Source organism: Typopeltis vanoorti, chromosome 5 (genome assembly GCF_054136105.1).
Source record: "Typopeltis vanoorti isolate ZY-2024b chromosome 5, IOZ_Tvanoo_1.0, whole genome shotgun sequence".
NCBI lineage: Eukaryota > Metazoa > Arthropoda > Arachnida > Uropygi > Thelyphonidae > Typopeltis > Typopeltis vanoorti.
In genome coordinates this window covers 171,488,831-171,509,588 of record NC_143553.1, presented here as the reverse complement: position 1 = coordinate 171,509,588, position 20,758 = coordinate 171,488,831, and the positions used below count along the sequence as shown (strand labels likewise).

At 36.1% G+C, this 20,758-nt stretch overlaps 1 protein-coding gene across 2 annotated transcripts in view; it reads right to left on the bottom strand.

Moving 5' to 3' along the window:
* Positions 1 to 451: 451 nt before the first annotated feature.
* LOC150107058 (uncharacterized) overlaps positions 452 to 20,758 on the bottom strand; it is a 74,658-nt gene continuing 54,351 nt past the window's right edge. For both annotated transcript variants that reach the window (XM_090392926.1, XM_090392927.1), the window contains exon 2: positions 452 to 5,630. In XM_090392926.1, coding sequence (XP_090249052.1) covers positions 2,972 to 5,617 — 2,646 coding nt within the window. In that variant the 5' untranslated portion in view covers positions 5,618 to 5,630 and the 3' untranslated portion in view covers positions 452 to 2,971. The remainder of the gene's footprint in view (positions 5,631 to 20,758) is intronic.

The window sequence follows — 20,758 nt, the reverse complement described above, 5'->3', positions numbered from 1 at the left end:
CGTGCAACCCTTCACAATCAGCAGCAAAGTTGATCTTGGTTAGGAGCAATCCTTTGATGCTATCCCAGAGATCCATTCTCCTCAATTTGAACACTAATTTTGATGTGGTATCATAAACCTGACAAATATTAGACTAATTTGGAAGAAATCTGTTCATAGAAGACTAGTAATGAAATAGTAATTGTGCTGAAATATCACAATATTGGTACACACACTGATAGTATACACCAGAAAATAATATATTTTGCAAGATTTTTATATCCCCCCACCCCTCAGCTTTTAAGGTTATGGAACATTTAACATTTTTTACCTATTAAAATTAAAGAAATCAATAACACACACTCTCCCAGAATATCATGAGAACACTATGATTTATTATCAATAAGAATGATTACAAAATGTACATCTAGTCAACTTCCCACCAAAAACTATTGAAAACCGGTATGTAAAAAATTTCTTTTCAAATCCGAAGTTGTAAATTAAAAAAAAAAGAAAGAAAGAAAAATAAAATAAAATAAATAAAATTGTATAGCTATTATATAGGTTTTAACAGGCACTTCCTGGTATGGCTAAATGGTGCCTTTCTTCACCCCTGCTATAATAACACAATTTTAGCTACTGGTGAATGGGCAATATGTAAAATGTCTGTTAAAACACCAAGTGAAGAGAGACACTGTTCATGTAAATTTGTTCACCATAGGAAAACTTGCATTTCTCATTTGATAATAACTTTATTCTTAATCCTCAGGATCATGAAGACCTCCAAAATGATGTGCAATTATTACACATCTGTGTGCATAAAAGAAAATTTATTATTTAAAAAAAAAAATTAATCTGTACTATGGCAGACATATTACAAAATTCATAACAAAATATTTTATATAATGAAAATAATATCATAAGACTTAAGGGATGCGACAATGACAACATCTTCAAGTTCATTACAATATCTTTCATTTCATAATACAAATGTCTGAGACTTCTTTATAGCATTTCATCACACACACACACAGAAACCAAAATTTTGGTACTAATTCATTTTAGTACTGTAGATTTAAAAAATGGTTGAACTTTGGTTAATTTCTAAAATGACAGACCAGGTATAATTGCTGATATTCACGGAATAACACATTTATTTCTTTACAACTGTGGTACAAACTGAAATACAATGTCACCAAGCAGTGGCTTGCAAATCAGGAATATAAAAATTGTATTACTCCCAACAAAATTACACTTTACTACGGTTAACTGTAAAAGGATATGAAGCTAGAAAACAATTGAAAATTGCATGTTTCACACAAAAGTAATAAATAAAACCAAAAAGTATCATTTATAAACAATACTGCAAATTAATTTTGTGGCAATTCCTTCCCTACCCCTCACCTCTTTCACTTCCAAAATTTTTAGATGTGGTGTAAACAGCATGAAATATAACATAACTGAAACTAAATCGAGCATAGTTTTGACAGGAAGAACAATACTATTGTATATTCTGATTTTCAAGCCCAGCTTTAAATACATTTTCCATTTACACTATAATAATTTCTGCTATAATTCAGTTATCTACAAATATTGTGGAAGACAAAAGCCAGTCCCCAAAATAATTGTATTTTTGCCTCTGTTCTTCTATCATTAAATTTTGTAGGGTAAAAAAAAAGCAGTTTTCATTCACAATGCAGGTTTTAAGTTCATTTTCTTCAATTATTATAATAAATTCCTTAATAATAACTTAATGAGAATTTCGATATGACATTTATAGCATGTCACAAAAAAGTAGACAACAAATAAATAATACATACAGCCAGCATATTCCAACAGCCAAAAACAACTTATAAATAATAAAAATACACCATAAGAAGTTCGCAGTAGATGGATTCGATACAGGGATTACAAAGGGTAAAAAATAAATGACATTTCCTAATATCAAAATATAACTTAAAAAGTAGTTAACTCATGGAGATTCCGTTGTTTGTTTGTTACGTACAAAAAGTAATAACTTAAGTGCTCTCAATGAGTTTGTACACACTGATATGCTCCAAGAAGAACACCTCTCATTACATCATTCATTACTAGGCTTGTTTATAAAATGTGCATGGAAGCTTAAATTAGACCTTGTATGCTTTAATGGAATGAACAATACTGAAGAATAAAATGAAACAATAAGATATTATAAGTGTGATGCATCGTACCCCAATGTTTCAATGGAAGAGATGAAATAATGGAATCATTACACTATTAAACAGTCTAAACTTATTCCTCAGCAGTTCATTCCATTGCTGAATGCTAATTATCTTAACACTGTTTTTTTTTTTTTTTTTTGGATATTCTTCCTTTGCTTGGTAGCTGCATCCATATAATAAATGTGTAGTATTGTAATAATTCTACAAAAGCATATGATTTTGGGGTTGTTCATGCAGACAGTCTTAAATTTACAAAGATTCACAATTTTTGTGCTGGCATATGGGGAGACTTCCTTTTTGAAGGATAATGTTGATAATATTATTACTGTGATTAGTGAAACATGCTACAATACAACCAATCGTTCTTGCTACAAATATAAGCAACAGAACAAATATATTGATTTCTAGAAACTGCGAGAGCAATAATACCATATTTGTTTTTAGTAGGCTAATAGGCTAATCAATACTAGGATATCAATACTAAAATCAATACTGGGACCTAATCAACCTGCATTATCTCCCAGTTACAAATATCGTTCTGTGCACAGGAAAGCATTATTAATTAACTTTATTAATCTTTTAATAATAATTAAAAAAACGAATAAAGACAAGCACTTAAAAACATTACTTTTTCATACAAAGATCATGGAATCCCTGGGCTACTACCAGCAAATTAATAAAATGTTTACTCTCAGAAAATGTTTTTATTATTTAACTTTCAAACCCATATGCTTCCTTTAATAGATCCTGAATAATTAAGTAGCATTGTTAAGGAGAACAAATCACATTGCTTATTTCTTACTTTCTTTCCCAGATGAATCCTGAGATGAAGAATTTCTGCTGTAAACACCTTGATTACCTTCAAGAGATGAAGCCCTCACTAGTCCTATAATAAGTGGGTGTGACTGTTTCTGCACCACAAATGTGTCACTCAATTTACTTGTACAAAGATTGCCTACCACTGGTTTTTTGTGTACCCACTGTACATTCTGTCTGTCTTTCCTTGAGTAAGTCCGCTCTGGAATTTTAAGAAGTATTTCTGCTTTTCTTGCTTCTTCCTTTGCAGTGGTCCCATTGGAGGGAGATGACAATCGTAGAGGAAGCAGATTAACTTTAGGATATGATCCTGAGCGAGTAACAAGGGTTGTAAGAGAATCTAGTGGATTAGAATGTTTACTGTTTGCTTTTCGTGATGTGCGGGATAACGGACGTTCAGATATCGATGGTCGAACCACAACATCTGTTGCATTGGATTTTGACTGTTGTGGACTAGAATTATTTCCTTTTTTAATGGAGATGATAGTTGCTACACCAGATGGTGAACACGAACTTTGCTTTTTGCTTTCTCCAGCAGTTTTTGAGACACTAGAAGGCAAAGATAAAAGGTGTTGCTTTTTGCTGTCTATTGGAGAACTTTTAGGAGTACTGGAAGGCGGGGATAAAGTTTGTTGTTTTTTGCTTTCAACAGATGAACTTCTTGACCTCTGAATAGGACTACTGTCTTTACTCTCTTTCTTGGTTTCCAATTTAGAATTTTTTACACATGGAATCTTTCCATTCTCCCCAGAATTTTTTGACACATTTCCTACTACTTTCACTTGGCTCACAGCACTTTCTTTTTTAATAGAGGCACTGCTAGTTGGCAAATTGACAATGAGTTTGTCTATATTAGTTGTGCTGGATAAAACATGCATCCTCTGAATATGGCTCCGACAATCAGATTTATTATATGCTTGATAGGTACAATACTTGCACTTAAAGCGAGTCCAACCCACATGAATGGCAGCATGACGACGGAGGTTAGAAAAAGTTGAAAATTTCCGTCGACATTTTAAACAGAGAAGTTTTTCAGCATTTATGATTGCCATTACCTTCTTTTCAATTGCTGCTGAACTCTGTTTCTTATTTGATTTTGTTGACTGATCCATATCCACTTTGTTTGAACGGAACTTTAAAGTTTGACTATTTACAAAATCCTTATGTATACGTTTCTCGGCAACTCTTTTAGGCCGTGAAATGACATTTAGTTCACTAGGTGCTAATTTAACAGGGGAAATGACAGGATTTGAAGAACTTTCTGATTTCAGTGTATTCATAATGCAAAATTTTTCATGACTTACTTGAGAAGACTTGCGTCCAAACAAACGGTGACATTTAGAACATTGATGAAGCTGGAAATTATGGCTAATTTTAATCACTTTATTGCAGTTGTTTTTATTGACGTTAAGCTGGTTATTTGTTTCTGTATGTTCTATGTTTTTATCTACAGAACTAGGCAAATTATTCTCTTTATTAGTTTGCATTTCTGGCTGAACACTGTTCTTTTCAACTTTCTTCAAAAAGGCACGTCTTTTTATTACATCTCTTAGTTTATTCACCTGATCTTTTGACTTCTGATGGACTGACATGAGATGACGAGTTACTCCCCACATCTGAGCAAATGAATGTTTACAGAATGGACATGGAAAATAGAGTCTCTTCAGTGCATGAATTGACATCATGTGAAAATACAGAGTCTTAATAGACATATATTGTGTATTACATTTTAGACACGTAAGAGATTCCACATTACAATCATTTCTCCCAGCTAACTTCTTTTCACGAGTCAAAAGTACATTATTAGATTTAGAATCATTTTCTTCTCCCCTACCTCGTAACTTCATCAGTCCACCAGAGGTTTTTTCTGGTATTACTATTATTATCTTTTCTTTGTCTTTTTCCCCAATTTCCTCATCCATCTGTTCATCAACAGATGAATCATTGCTCTTTTGGGATTCATTTTCTTCTACATTTTTTCCAACATTCTGGAAAACAGCATTTGGATTTCCCAATACAGGCTTCAAATGAACTACAGTTTCTTGACTACTTGATTTCTTTTGCTCCAAATGTTCAAGACAATTATCATAGAAAATTTTGTCTTTATTTTGAGCTTTACTTTCTCCATTAACTTCTACAGTCGTACTTGACTCATTATGGGATTTAATATCTACAGGGGTCTTTGGCAGTGCTTCCTTCTCATTAACATTATTGGCTGCAGATGCATCTTCTTTCTCATCCACTGTGCTATTTTCTGAAGGAGGACTCTCAGGCTGTACAACAACTGTTGTATCTTCAGAGTAGGTATTTGAAAAGAGTAACATTTTTTCACAACAGTGTTCTTTGCAATAAAACCTTTTATGGGCTAGAAAGTTTGCAAGGCTACGAAATAAATTGTGACATACTTTGCATTCATAGATTATGTCACACTCATTTAGAATGGCATCTTTAACTTCCCTGCTTCCTCCTTGAATGCACTGAATAATCTGGTGTATATTCTTTAGTCCCAGATTTATTGGCTTTTGCAGTACAGAATGGTCAAAATTTTCAAATAACCCTGAATCTGGATTTGACACTTGAGGGTGATTTGTGGCTGGTGAGCTATTTACGGAAGAATCCATTCTGGAAATTTTACTGGAATGGAAATAAAATTTAATGAATGGCATTTATCAAAAAAGAAAAATTATAATTTAAGTGTCCTTCAACTGAATTAAAATGATAAATGCTATATATATATATATATATATGTTATATACAATTATACTATGGAAAGCCTCTGTAGCTCAGTCGATGTTTGGAAAGCACGGATCTTTGATGTGTCTTTACTGGCTGTGCAGACTAAATGCAATCCAGAAGGATAGCTTTACTGAATGCAGATTCAGTAAAGCTATCCTTCATCAGCTGTTGTGTCAGAAGCTGATCAGATTGTTCAAATGAGTGCACTTTTTCTAAGATCAGTCATCCAGATGTATGTAACATGGTGATCTCTTCATTCACTACACTGGATGAAGGGAAAGATGTACACAACAATAAGGTTCAAGAGTTAGTCCATAACCTGAGTAAGAATTAGGCAATTGGAACAGACGGAATGTCAGCATGTACATTAAAGGAATGGTCAGTCAAACTGACTAGGCTCTTGACATTTTTGTATATATCAAGAGATAAGAGAATTAAAAAACTGGGAATTAAATTGATGAGTTACAGCATTAGGCAGGAGTTAAAAAGAAAGATAAGCATGTGGAAGAGATTCGAAGAGAGAGGTGACCAGCAAACTCGTGAGTAGTATAAAATACAAGCCAGAAGAGTAAGGCAAGTAAAATCGAACTATGAGAGGAGATTAGCCAAATGAGCCAAGAGTAATCTGAAAGTGCTTTCAGTATGTGGCAAGTAAAAGAAAGAATGACAATAGTAGGATAATTTTGATGAATGAAGATGGTACAGAGTTGACTGAAGCAGATGAAATAGTTAAATTATTGAGTGACCATTTTACAAGGGTGCATCACCCAGGTGAAGATGTTACAGTAATAGATATGACGGGGATTAATGTGGAAGTAGGGATACAGGAATTCAAGATACATAGGATATTACAGAATCTGGATGTGAATACAGCTATGATTTGGATGGGATATCAGCTCGTGTATTTAGAATGTGCTAGGGAATTTGTAGCGCCTTTGACTAGATTGTTTAATCTGAGTCTCAGCTTAGGTAGAGTCCCAAGGGAATGGAAGACATTTCCAAGACAGAAACAGCAAATTATTGACCAATTAACATTTCAGGAGTGGTGGTCAAAGCATTAGAAGTTGGTTAAAGAGAAAATTCAGGAATGGGTGGACAGGAATGCGATATTGTATGGAGGCAGCATGGCTTTGTGAAAAGTAAGTCATGCTTCAGTAACTTTTCATACTACTTATAATCTTACTTTTTATAATACAGTTGACAGCTTGAGTTGGATAAAGGTAACGGCTACATGGTTATACTATTGGACTTTGCAAAGGTGTTTGATGATACCACATGGAATCCTGATAAATAAATTACATCAAATGGATATGAACATGAAGATGGCAATGTGGATAAGAAGATGATTGTTGGCAGTAGAAGGCCTGTGACATGCCACAGGGCTCTGTACTTGGGCCACTACTATTTCATTTGTTCATTAATGATGTAGGAAATGATCTGAGGGGAAAATATTCAGTTGTTTGCAGATGAAGTAAAATTTAGTAGAGCAATAGTCAATAAAGATTATGTTGATATTTTACAGGATGATTTAAATAGACTGGCACTATGGACAAAGGAGAATGGATGTCAATTTAATGTGGCAAAGAGTAAGGTTAAGAATTATGGAGTAAGAAGATTACCAGCTGTGTACCACATTGATGGAACTGTACTCTAGGAAACTGATGAAGCCAGAGATTCAGGGATGTTGGTGGATAGGGAGTTAAAGTTAAGAGGACATATTGCAAAAGTGACTAAAACAACTCATAGGATTACCTAGTTATTGAAGAACACCTTGACATGCAGAGATAAACATATAACTATTCTTCTCTATACGGCCTCATCTGGATTACTTTGCACAGATCTGATAGCCTGGGTTTCTTGGAGGTGTGGATGAGAATGGAGCAGACTCAGAGGTGTGACTAAGATGGTGGCTGGTCTGTGTGATGCTCCATATGAGGAAAAACTGAAGATATTTTGGGATTATAGAAGGGTTTATAGATTGATGTGGAGGAAATATTTCAGTACATGAATAATGTGAGAAAAACTAGAGGTCATCCATGGAAACGAAGGAAGAGTGTGGTTAGCATCCTTGCTAACCACACTCTTATGTAGTGAAGTGAGGACCGGATTTTTTGCTTGGAGAGTGGTGAATAAGTGGAACAGTTTGCCAGAGTCGGTTGTGTATGCTTTGTCAGTGAATGATTTCAAGAAAAACTACGACATGCATTGATAACGAATGTTTTTGTAATGAACTTCCCACGATGAATCTATGGACTCAATGCAGGTTCGCATATGTAATAATAATAACTTGAGTCTCAGCTGTGGTATCTTTCCTGAGCTGAGACTACATATACAACACTTTAAAAGAAGTCAACAGACACTATAGTGTGAGGAACAAACAGCCATACCACCCACCTTAATAATATTAACTTGATTATACCATAAATTAAAGATGCCAATAAATTACATTCTCGATTTCATCCTTTATCCACGTGTAAGCAAACAAAGTTTGTGCATGAAGTAACTTCATGGCCAGGCTACTTGTATATAGAGGCTAATGACCTCACATCAATTGCCATAGAAATATGACTTCTGCATTACTTCAACGTTGGTATCACTTCTGGGTCTGACTCCCACTGATGAGACTTCAATAAAGGTTGAAACTAGTCTGGGTACTAGCCATTCCCATAATGCATACCATTATACACGTCCAGTGCATTATTGGATACTTAAGCAATCGATGCAACGTCATTAGTTGCTATATACAAATAGCTCAGTCATGAAGTTACTTTACGTTCAAACTTTGTTTGCTTACACACTTGGTAAAGGATGAAACCAAGAATATAATTTCTTGGGATCTTCAATTTATACTTTAATGAGATGTAGGACCTCTTTTTGCTGCAACAATCCTACAGGGCATGCTTTCCACAAGCACAGCATAGTGATCAATGGGAAATTTGGACCATTCTTCATGTATGTAATGAGGTCCTGGACTGTTGTGGGGCAGATGTCCTCTGACCTCACCCATGTGAGGTTATGTCCTCTCTAAAATTCTGGATGCCATTCAAAATAAATACCTTTTTCAGAGACTCTCGATGCTCCAGTTCATCGCACAGATGTTCAGTAATGTTGAGATCAGGGCTCTGTGGAGGCCAATCAAGTGTGGTGATGTTCATGTGCACAAACTATGCAGTTATAGCAGCAGACTTATGACAGTGCATTGTCTTGATGAAAGAGACAACGGTCAGTTCCGTTGAAATGCCACAAAGTAGGAAGCATCAAATTGTCCAGAATGTTCAGATACCTCTCAGAGTTCGATGTTCATGACACCACAGAGGTCCGAGGCCTATATCATCATGCCACCACCTCCAAATTTCAGTTGAGGTTACACACTCTGGTAAGAGACACACTCATCAGGCACCCACCAACACTCACACATGTCCATCTGCTCACTAGCGGGCGTAGTGTCCGTGCGGTTAGCCTAGTGGCTTTGCACTTCGCAACCATATGCCTGGGGAAGGAGTGTCCTAGGTTCGATTCCCATTGCCGACGTGAGGAGCTTAAGGATCTTCCTCAGCCATAGCCAAGTTAGCTGATCTTGGACATGGACAGCAGGGTCCCCCCCCCCAGTTTATCTGGGGTTTTTCATCCCGCAAGCAGACAAAACCGGCCCCGTGAATGCACACGGATCTACAGCCAAAATACTTAACCCCCCCCATGAGGGGGCTTGACTCGCCCCCAATAGGGACGGGGGAGAAAAGGGAGGGAACTCCATACAAATAAATAAATAAACTAGAGGGCGTAGTGTAATTCATTGCTCCATAGTACAGCTTTCCAAGCTTCTGCATCCCACTCTACATGCTCTTTGTACCACTGAAGACAACGCTGCATGTTGGTTTGGATAATGTGGGGATTGCAATGTTTTTGTGCCGATTCATGTTCTAGTCGATGCCTGGAACTCCCCATTCAATATGTTGGCCGATGAATGGCAGTTTTTACATATTATCATTTGTAGCATCCCTACGGTCATGTTTAGTGAGTGTGGTGGTTCATCCACTGCAGGTAGCACTTGCAGTTGACTCCCTGAGCTTCCATCTCAGTATGGTATCATTGATTATTGACCTGGGATGGCTCGATTTTTCAACAATTTGCCAAACAGATAATCCTATCACAATGCCTCTTTCAAACTCCGTCAGTTCTCTTCTCGCATGGAGTTAAATCCTGATCCTGATTTCTCACACATACATACAGTATGTTTGTGTGTGTACATATATACATACACAAACATCAGCAAGCTCTTTAATTTGATATCATCATCATCATGTAGCATCATGTTCTTCCAGTTCTCTCTGTTGGTGGCTTTCCTTTTTGTTTCTCCATAGCCACATGTTCCTGTCAATGATCTTATATCTTCAAACCATGACCTTCGTTTTTTACCTCTTGATCCTTTTCCAATAATTTTTCCTTCTAAAACTGTTAGTATCCTCTGTCACACTGAACCTCTCAGTACATGTCCTGCTAATTTCTTCTTTCTCTGGATCATTTCCTGTAATAAAGATCTCTGTGTTCTCATTCTCTGTAGGACATCTATAATCTGTCCATGAAATTTTCAGAGCTCTCCTATAACACCATATTTCATAGGCCATTATCTGTTGTCTTACTCTCTTCTTGAATACCCAGGTCTCACTTCCATATGTGAAAACTGGCCACAGTAATGTTCTTATCATTCTTTTCTTGGTTTCAATACCCACAGAACTTCTCAGCAGATCTTTATTTTTCCAGAAAGCATCTTTAGCTTAGTTCTTATTTTTATTTCTTTATCTTGCTTTCCATCTGCAGTAAAGTAGGTGCCTAAATATTGTATTCTGTTGTATGTTCAATTTTCATATTGTTTATGAATATTTCTGGTTCGGATCTGTTTTCTTTTGAGATTTTCATAAATTTGTTCTTTTTTGCATATATATCTAATCAAAACTCTTTACCTTCTTCATAATGGTATCATCAGCATATCTAAGAAATGTTATATTTTATACCATTCATACTCATTAAATATGGAAATAGACAACAGGATCAACAAAGCTGGCATGGTAGGAAGCCAAATGAATAAATTTATATGGAATAAGAAAGAAATTAGTCAAAACACTAAATTAGCTGTATACAAGACAGTGTTCAAACCAGTTTTAACTTACAGAGCTGAGAGCTGGGTTAGAAGTAAAACACTTGACCAAAGACTAGAGGCTGCAGATATGAGAGTCCTGAGAAAGATTAAGGGCATGAACAGATGGTATCAATGGCAATATCATATTAATTAGGAAAGAACTTCACATTGTTAGCCTCCAGGAATGTGTTAGCAGAGCTAATCTCAGGTGGTATGGTCACTTAAACAGAATGGGAGAGGAAAGATTAGCAAAACAAGTATTCTCTGCCAGGTTGGCAGGAAAATGACCCAGAGGAAGACCAAGATATAGGTGGATTGATATGGTACATAGTGCCTTAGATGATGAAGATATAAGATCTGATAATGTTGGAGTCTTGATAAGTAACAGATTGATTTGGAGAAAAATTGTAGTTAGTTAGTAATTAGTTAGAAAAATTGTAGGAAGTTAGTAATGATGTAAATTTTTCATGTAGTACTATCATGAAAGTTTTCACATCATCATCACGTCAGGAATTTGATGATGATGATACTCATTCCTATTTTTTGCTGACTAAATTGAATAATTGTTGTAAATGAAAACAGGCAGTAGCATTGAAAATATTAACTGCATTATGAATTTAGAACCTGTAGAACAAGTAAAACATTTCATCTACCTAGGCATGATTTTTAGTGAAGATTGTAAATTAAATAAGGAAATAGACAATCAGAATCAACAAAGCTGGTGTGGTAGGCAGTCAATTGAATAAATTTATATGGAATAAGAGAGAAATTAGTGAAAACACTAAACTAGCTGTACACAAGACAGTGTTCAATCCAATTTTAACTTATGGATCTGTGAGCAGGGTTAGAAATAAAACATCTGATCAAAGACTAGAGACTGCAGATATGAGATTCCTGAGAAAGATTAGAGGTGTGAACAGATGGCATCAGTGGCAATATCATATTAAAAAAATAGGATATTAGGAAAGAACTTGACATTGTTAGCATCAAGGAATGCATTAACAGAGCTAATCTCAGGTGGTATGGTCACTTGAAAAGAATGGGAGAGGAAAGATTAGCAAAACAAGTGTTCTCTGCCAGGCTGGCAGGAAAAGACCCAGAGGAAGGCCAAGATATAGGTGGATTAATACGGTAAAAAGTGCCTTAGAAGATAGAAATACAAGACCTGACAATGTTGAAGTCTTGACAGGTAACAGATTGATTTGGAGGAAAATTGTAGATAGGAAGTTAGTAATGATGTAAATTTTTCATGTAGTACTATCATTAAAGTTTTCACATCATCATCAAATGTCAGGAATTTGATGATGATACTCATTCCTATTTTTTGAATCTCTTTCATCACTGTCTCACTATAGATATTAAATAAATTTAGTGAAAGGATACAACCTTGTCTAACTCCTCTTTTTATTTTCACTTCAGAAGTCTCAGAGTTAAACAGCTGCATTTTTTGTTTGGGGTAAATCATTTTTATAATCTTGGGTACATGATCTTCTATGTCTAATTTATCTAATATATTGAACATTTTATTATGTTTTACATGGTCGAAAGCCTTCAACGTCCAGGATAGCATTAATGATTCCCATTCCTCTTCCGAAGCCTTTCTGTTGTTAACTCAATGCGCCGATTAAGGCTCTTTCAATTTCTTTGTTAACAATGGTTAAAATAATTTTAGATGCATCAGGTTTTTTTTTTTTTTTTTTTTTTTTTTTAAATAGGTAAATATGACTTCTCCATTGCTTCTGCCTTAGTATCACCACTTCTGGGTATGGTTCCCACTAACGAGATCCCAATAAAGGTCGAAACCGATCTGGGTAGTGGCCCTTCCCTTAATCCATAACATTATACATGTCCACAAGGAAATGTGCTTTGCATTATTATTATTATTACCCGAAGACCTCATAGAGTCAAAGACTACCACACTCTCAGGCAAGGCATTCCAATCATTTACAACTCTGCACGAAAAAAACCTACCCCTCACTCCCCTACTTGCACCATCTTTATACAGTTTCCAGGGATGACCTCTGGTTTTCCTCCCAATCTCCCACTATTTTCTGTAGAACTTCTAAAGCATTGATCCTATAACAGCCCCTTACCAACTTGTAGGTCTCTATTATATCTCCCCTCTTCCTCCTGTCCACCAGACTCTGCAAATTACATCTTCTCAATCTTTCCTCATACTCGACATTCCAGAGATCAGAAACTACCTTAGTCAATCACCTTTGGACCCTTTCCAACATCTCATCATCCTTCTGAAAACCAGGTGACCAAATCTGGGCAAAATAGTCCATGTGTGGCCTAATCAAAGCCTTATACATCGGAACAAGAATCTCCCTACTTCTACACGTCAGTGTCCTCCGCATCATTCCTAGAAGCCTTTGTGTTGACTTCACAATCTTGGCTATGTGTCCTCTAAATTTCAGATCCTTATCCACTATCACCCACAGATCTCTTATTTCTTCCATCTCCAACAATATATCCTCACCAAGCATAAATTCTGCATCCCATCTTTGTTTTCCAAATTTTAAAACCTTACATTTTGCAACATTGAACTCACATCTCCATTTCCGTGCCCAATCACTCAATTTATTCAAGTCTTCTTGTAAGGCCACAATATCATCTCTACTCTTCATACATCGTCCCAACTTCATGGTTCGTCCCAACTTTGCATCATCTTCAAACAACTGAATATCTCCATCCAAATCTTCACCTGTATCGTTAATATACAAGTTAAACAGTAATGGAGCTAAAACAGACCCCTGAGGCACTCCACTAGTGACTTTCCTTTTCCTGGATATCGCTCCCCCATACACAACCTGTTGATACCTAATAGCCAGTCTCCAATCCAATGTACTAATCTAATATCTAACCCCATCTACTCCAGTTTGACTATCAATTTATCATGAGATACTCTATGAAAAGCTTTTGCAAAATCTAAGTATATTATTGTGTATCCTTCTCCTCTGTACAAGGAAGCAGTCACTTTATTGTAATAAGTAAGTAGATTACTAAAACTTGACCTCCCTTTAGCAAATCCATGCTGTCCATCAAAGATAATACCATTGTTGTCAACCCAACTCTGGATCCTAGTTCTCACAAGCTTCTCCAAGAACTTAACCACAACACCTGAACAAGATGGGTCTATAATTTGATGCTTGAGTTCCATCACGTCCCTTATGAAGTGGTACGATCTTGCCCTCCTTTTCCACTCCTTAGGAACTTGACTGAGTGTAAGACTCATATTAAAAAAATATGTCAAGACAGATGTCAACTCCCTGGCACATTCCTTCAGAACAGGTGGCGATATATTATCAAGTTCCACAGCCTTATTAACATCTAGTTTACTCAACTCCCCATACACCTCTTGTTCACTTACATTCAGACCATGTTCTTCTATCAATGTCATCCTTCCATAATCATTCTTTCTTTTGCTGGCTACATATTGAAATAACTCCTTAGGATTCTTTTTGGCTTCATTAGCTAACTGCTGTTCATACCTCTCTTTAGCTACCCTCACCAACCAAGTCACCCTCCTTGCCTGGTCTTTGTAGACCTCATGGAATTGGTTATTTCCACTTCTCTTATGCTGCCTCCACAATGCCCTCTTTCTCTGTATAGCATGCTTAATCTCTTTATTCATCCATCTCATATCTACCTTATTTAACCTTCTCACCATTGGAATACACTTAGACATTGCATCTACTAGATAGTTTTTGAAAATTCCCCAAGCTGCAGTGATCTCTTTTCCAGCTAACTCCTCATTCCATGCTACACCCACAAGCTGTCTACAAACAGTCTCCTGAGCTCTTCATAATCACCCTCTTGTAGTTCCACATATACCCTTTTTCATAGAGGTCCTCGCACTGCTGGCAACCACCCAGGTAATCACCTCATGGTAGATATTAAGGGAGATATTAAGACAAGGAGTGATGAGAGCTTGGTGCACCTTTACCATGAGTTGCCTCAGTCCTGAAGATACTTCAGGAGCAAACTTTGTTTGCTTACACTTGGATAAAGGATTAAACTAAATTTATTATGCATGGGATATTAGCCTCACAGTTCTATAATCCTCGCAATTTTGTGCATTATTTTTCTTTGGAATTGGTATGTAGATAGATGAGAAAACTTCAGGTATTTCTATTGTTTTATAGATGTCCTGAATGGATTCCACTAAATAATTGTTATTATAATATTATTATATATAATATTATATTATAGTCAAAGCTTTCAGCAGCTCAGCCGGAATATTATTGCACCCAGAAGATTTATTATTAGGAAGATTCTTAATCACGTGTTGTATCTTCTTTCTTGTTGGTAGAGTGGTATCTGTTTCTACATTTACTTAAGGTGTCGTGAATCATCTATCATGTTACCATTATCATCATCGTAGAGATCTGATAAGTACTCCACCTATCTTCCATTTATATTTTCCTTATCAAGGATTATGTTTCCATCTTTGTCCTTGATGTTATTAGACTGTGTACATTTTGCTTTTCCATTAAGTTCTCTCACTTTCAGGAATGCTTCTCTGGTTTTGTTCCTATTTTGTAATTCTTCTATCTCAGTGCACTGCCTATTTATCTAGTTATCTTTCAGTCTCCTGCATAACTGTTTGATTCTTTTATCCAGTGTTTTATATTTCAATCTTTCTTCTTCATTTGCTCCTCTTTTCCATGTTCTTCTTTCATCTATAAGGTTGATTACTTCTTGTGTTATCCATGGTTTTTCTTTCTTTCTTCATGTTTATTGATGAGGTTTTTAGCAGATGTTATGATATCTGCTTCTAGCTTATTCCACTGAGAAGGTTCATTTTCGTTTTGCAACTGTGCAAACAGCAGTTCTGAAACATTTTCATTAAAGTTGATATACAGAGTAGATATAATTATGGATTATGAAGTACCGTAAATATTTTGGGTCTTGTATGTATACCTGAATCCCCAGGGGCTCCTATCTTGAGAGTACGTGGTTGGTGGCCACGGGGTCCCGAGCTGAGCCTGACAGTGCTTCCACTTACTTGTGTCAGGTTCCTTCTATATTCTTTTCTATATGGCCTCACTTGGCTGACTCTTGCTTACTTCGATCCTGAGGGTATTAGAGTACTCAAGGCCTGAGGGTGTCTCTCCTTTTCCCAACTTCTACTCTAGCTGGTAGAGGGCAGCAGCTCTACGAGTACTTGCTGGAGCACTGCGGTGGAGAAGGCAACGGAAAACCACTCCACTAATATCCCTAGAAAATTTTAGTAGCAATGAATAGAACGTGCTACCAGCCCGGCAAAACGAGGTGGTATCTCTTTGCACAGAGAGGAAAAGAAGGTGCACATTGGAATGGATACAATATCGGGAAATAAGGACGCTTCAAGTGCTGATGTTCCTCCTGATCAAACCTCTAAAAGTGACTTATAACAACCTATAAACAAACTGAAAATGAAAGATCGTCAGAAAATCAAAATTATTATTATTGTTATTATCCAGGCCTCCATGGAGTCAAAAGACTCATCACGGGAGGTCATTTTTAGGAAACACAAAGTTTATCATACTACTCCTTGAACCCATTGACCGTTCCCACTCCAACCACTCTTTCAGGCAATGCATTCCAAGGTTCAACTACCCTCCATGCAAAGAAACCACTCTTCACCCACTTGCACACAGCCTCCTTTCGTAACTTCTAGGGATGGCCCCTTGCCCTCACTCCTTCCTGCCGTTCCAGCAAGTAAAAGAACTCTCCAATGTCTACCCTGTAACTGCCTCTCAACAGTTTAAAAGTCTCAATCATATCACCTATCCTTCTTCTATCCACCAAACTCTGCAGTCCACATTCCCTCAGTCAATCCTCATAACTCATATTGTACAGTCGTAAAACCATCTTTGTTATCTGCCTCTGTACCTTTTCCACAGTCAATTTATCCCCTTCAAATCCTGGGGACCAAATCTGAGAACAATAGTCTAAGTGTGGTCTGATCAGAGTCTTATACAACAGAATGATAACTCTTTTATCTCTGCAGGTCAGCATCCCATCCTTCTCAGTATTGCAGCAATCCTCTGAGTTACCCTCACCACCTTTGCAATATGCTCCCTGAATTTCAGTTTTCTATCAATCATCACCCCCCCCCCCAGATCTCGTCTCCCCTACCTCCTCCAATCGAGTATACATCCTCCCATCGATAGATCCCAAACCTCAAGACTTTGCATTTTGCTGCATTGAACCGACACCCCATTCATTTGCCCATCTGTCTAATTTATTCAAATCCTCTTGCAGGGTTGCCACATTTGCACTATTACTGATAACCCTTCCCAGCTTCACATCATCCACAAACAACTGAGTGTCACTTTGCAATCCATTGACAATATCTTTGATATAAAGGTTGAACAATACAAGTTCCCAGTACTGAGTGGAACCCCACTTGTAACCTTCTGCTTCCTTGATATTGTCCCCCCATACACAACTCTCTGATATCTATCAGTCAGCCAATCCTGAATCCATTTGACTAACCTGATATTTAAACCCATGTGCTGCAACTTAAATATCAGCTTATCATGTGGCACCCTGTCAAATGCCTTTGCAAAATCCAAAAAAATGGCAGTATATGCCTTTCCCTTATCAACTGCTCTTGTCACTTTATTATAAAAGGCAATCATATTACTAAAGCAAGATCCCTCCCTTAACAAATCATGTTGATTCTCACGAATAACATTACTCTCATCTGCCCAACGCTGTATATAGTCCTTCACTAATTTCTCCAAGACCTTAACAACTACTGATGACACACAAACAGGCCTATTGGAATATGAGAACAATGAACTTATGTGAAAAATTAGAAAATCTCAAACAAGAAATGGACATAGGAAAAAAATTGATATCATAGGGCTCTGTGAAGTCAGATGGGAAGGAATAGGTGATTTTTATAGTGACAAAGTAAAAGTAATTTACTCAGGTGGAGATAAAAAGGAAAAAGGAGTTGTTTTTAATAAAAAAAATGGCAAAGAGCATCATTAGCATAAACTGTCTGAATGACAGAATTATGGTGGTAAAATTGAAGGCTGAACCGGTGGACATAACAATAATGCAGGTATATATTCCAACACGTGAGACAATTCAGATGAGGAAATAGAGGAAATGTATGAACAATTACAAGAACTAATTAAGGAAGGAAAAAAGAAAAGACTATATGATTATAATGGGAGACTGGAATGGAATTGTAGGAAAAGAAGAGGATGGGAGTGTAGTAGGGAGATATGGAGTAATAGAAATGAGAGAGGGGAAAAATTAGTGGAATTCTGTAAAGAAAATAAGCTAATAATTATGAATAATTGGTTTAAAAAATCTAAGAGAAGACTATACACATGGAAAAAAACAGGAGATACGGAAAGGTATCAAGTTGATTTCATTATAGTAAAGCAAAGATACAAGAATAGTGTAAAAAATGCATGCACATATCCTGGAACTGATATTTACTCTGACCACAACCTACTATTCATAGAAATAAATGTGAAACTAAAGAAAATAAAAGAAGCTATGAAAAGGAAAAAAAGGAACTTAGAGAAATTAAAAAGGACCAAGGAATTTGGAAATAGATTGGAGAAAGAATTAGAGGAAACAAGTTTTGTCAAAACTGAAGATCCAGAAAAGAAATGGGAACAAGTTAAAGAGAAAATAAAAAAGATTGCAGAAGAAGAAATTGGATATGTAAAAGCTAAAAGAATAAAAAAACCTTGGATAACTAATGAGATGATTTCTCTAATGGAAGAAAGAAGAAAATGGAAAAATAAAGATTCCCCAAAAGGAAACATACAATATAGAACCATCACAAATTGAGAAGAGAAGCAAAAAGTAGAGAAGATTGGTTTAAAAAACAATGTGAAGAAATGGAAAATTATGAGAGAGTGGGAAGGTATGATCTTTTATATGAAAAAGCAAAAAGCATGAACCACAAGAGAAATGGAATTCGAGCTAGAGGCATAGAAAATAAGAATGTAGAAATCACAACTGAAGAAGATAAAATCCTAATGAAATGGAAGGAATACACTGAAGATCTATATGACAAGGAAAATAGACTAAATGGGTTGCCATTAGAAGATATAAAGAAGGTAAATGAAGATGATCTAGGCCCAGAGATTTTGAAGTAGAAATGGCCATTCAAGAACTAAAATGTGGAAAGGCAGAAAAGGAATAGATGAAATACTTGCAGAATTCCTGAAACAACTTCAGAAGAAAGGAACTGAAGAAATAACCAAAATAATAAATTTAATTTATAATAAAGGAGAACTACCAAAATATTTTATGACCTTAATATTTATACCTATACCAAAGAAAAGTAACGTAGTCAACTGCAAGGATTTTAGAACAATAAGCCTAATTTCTTATACATCAAAAATACTTATGAGAATCTTAGCACGAAGAATTGCATCTGGAAGAAGCAATTCAGGTGGAAGAATTGCAAGTGGAAGAATTTCTTGGAGAAGATCAGTTTGGTTTCAGGAAGGGTAAGGGAACAAGAGATGTGATTGGACTGTTAAGAATAGTAAGTGAAAGAAGTCTGGAAGTGAATAAAGAAGTTAACATCTGTTATATAGATTTTGAAAAAGCTTTTGACTTTGTAAAATGGAATAAGATGGTGGAAGTAATGGAAAAGATTGGAAAGACAGAAGGCTAATTATTTCACTATATATGGGACAAACTGCCATGGTGAGAGACATATATGGTATAACAGAACCAGGTATCATTGGAAGAGGAGTAAGACAAGGCTGTTCTCTGTCACCAATTTTGTTTAACATGTATTCCGAAGCAATGCTAAAAGAAGTACTGGAGAATTCTGAAGAGGGAATAAAGATTGGAGGTAGACAGATATTTGCAATAAGATAAAGATATGCAGATGACAAGGCATGACTATCAAATACTGAAACAGGACTACAACATCTGTTGAGCAGATTACTGGAACCCTGTATCAATTATGGAATGAAAATTACCATCAGAAAAACAAAGGTAATGAAAATAGCACGGAAAGAGGCAAATATCAGAATAAATGAGGAAAATTTGAATCAAGTAAAGACATTTAAATATCTAGGAAGTGTTATTAGCAGTGAAAAGTGACATAAAAGCAAGAATAGCGATGGGAAGAGATGCCTTTAATAGAAAATGGAATTTATTCAGAAGTAAAATGGATAGAAACCTAAAGAAAAGACTAATAAAATGTTATGTGGAGTGTTGTCCTCTATGCAGCTGAAACTTGGACATTGAAGAAATTAAGATTTTGGAAAGCTTTGAGATGCAGATTTGGAGAAGGATGGAAAAAATCAAATGGACAGATAAAATAACCAATGAAGAAGTCTTAAAAAGAGTAGAAGAAAGAAGTTTGTTAAGGAGGATAAAAAGATGTAAGGGAAACTGGATCGGACATATTCTAAGAGTGAATGGAATCATCAGAGATGCCATCGAAGGAAAAATACACGGAAAAAGACCCAGAGGAAGAGTAAGGAAAACAATGCTAGATGACATGCTGAATGGAGACAGGTACACAACCTTGAAAGAGAAGGCTCAGAACAGAAGAGAGTGGAAGGAAAGTTTCTGCTACTAAAAGAAGAACCTGCTCAATTGCAGAATACTCAAGAAGAAGATGTATATCTGAACAGAAGAGTGCAAAATTAACAAGTTACTATATGTAAGTGTAAAATGAAGAGGTTCAATGCTTTCATATTTGAGGACTTAGAAATCAGAAAATAGCACCTCCCCCCCCCACACACACACATACAAAAGTTCGTAAAGCAAATCAATGTTATGTGCTGGCAGGAATCATGAGAAAAATAATCTGTGTTGTGTTGGGAAATGATGGTCAAACCACAAGATGGATAAAAGTTATTATTATTATTATTATGTGACACCTCCAGGGAGTCCAAAG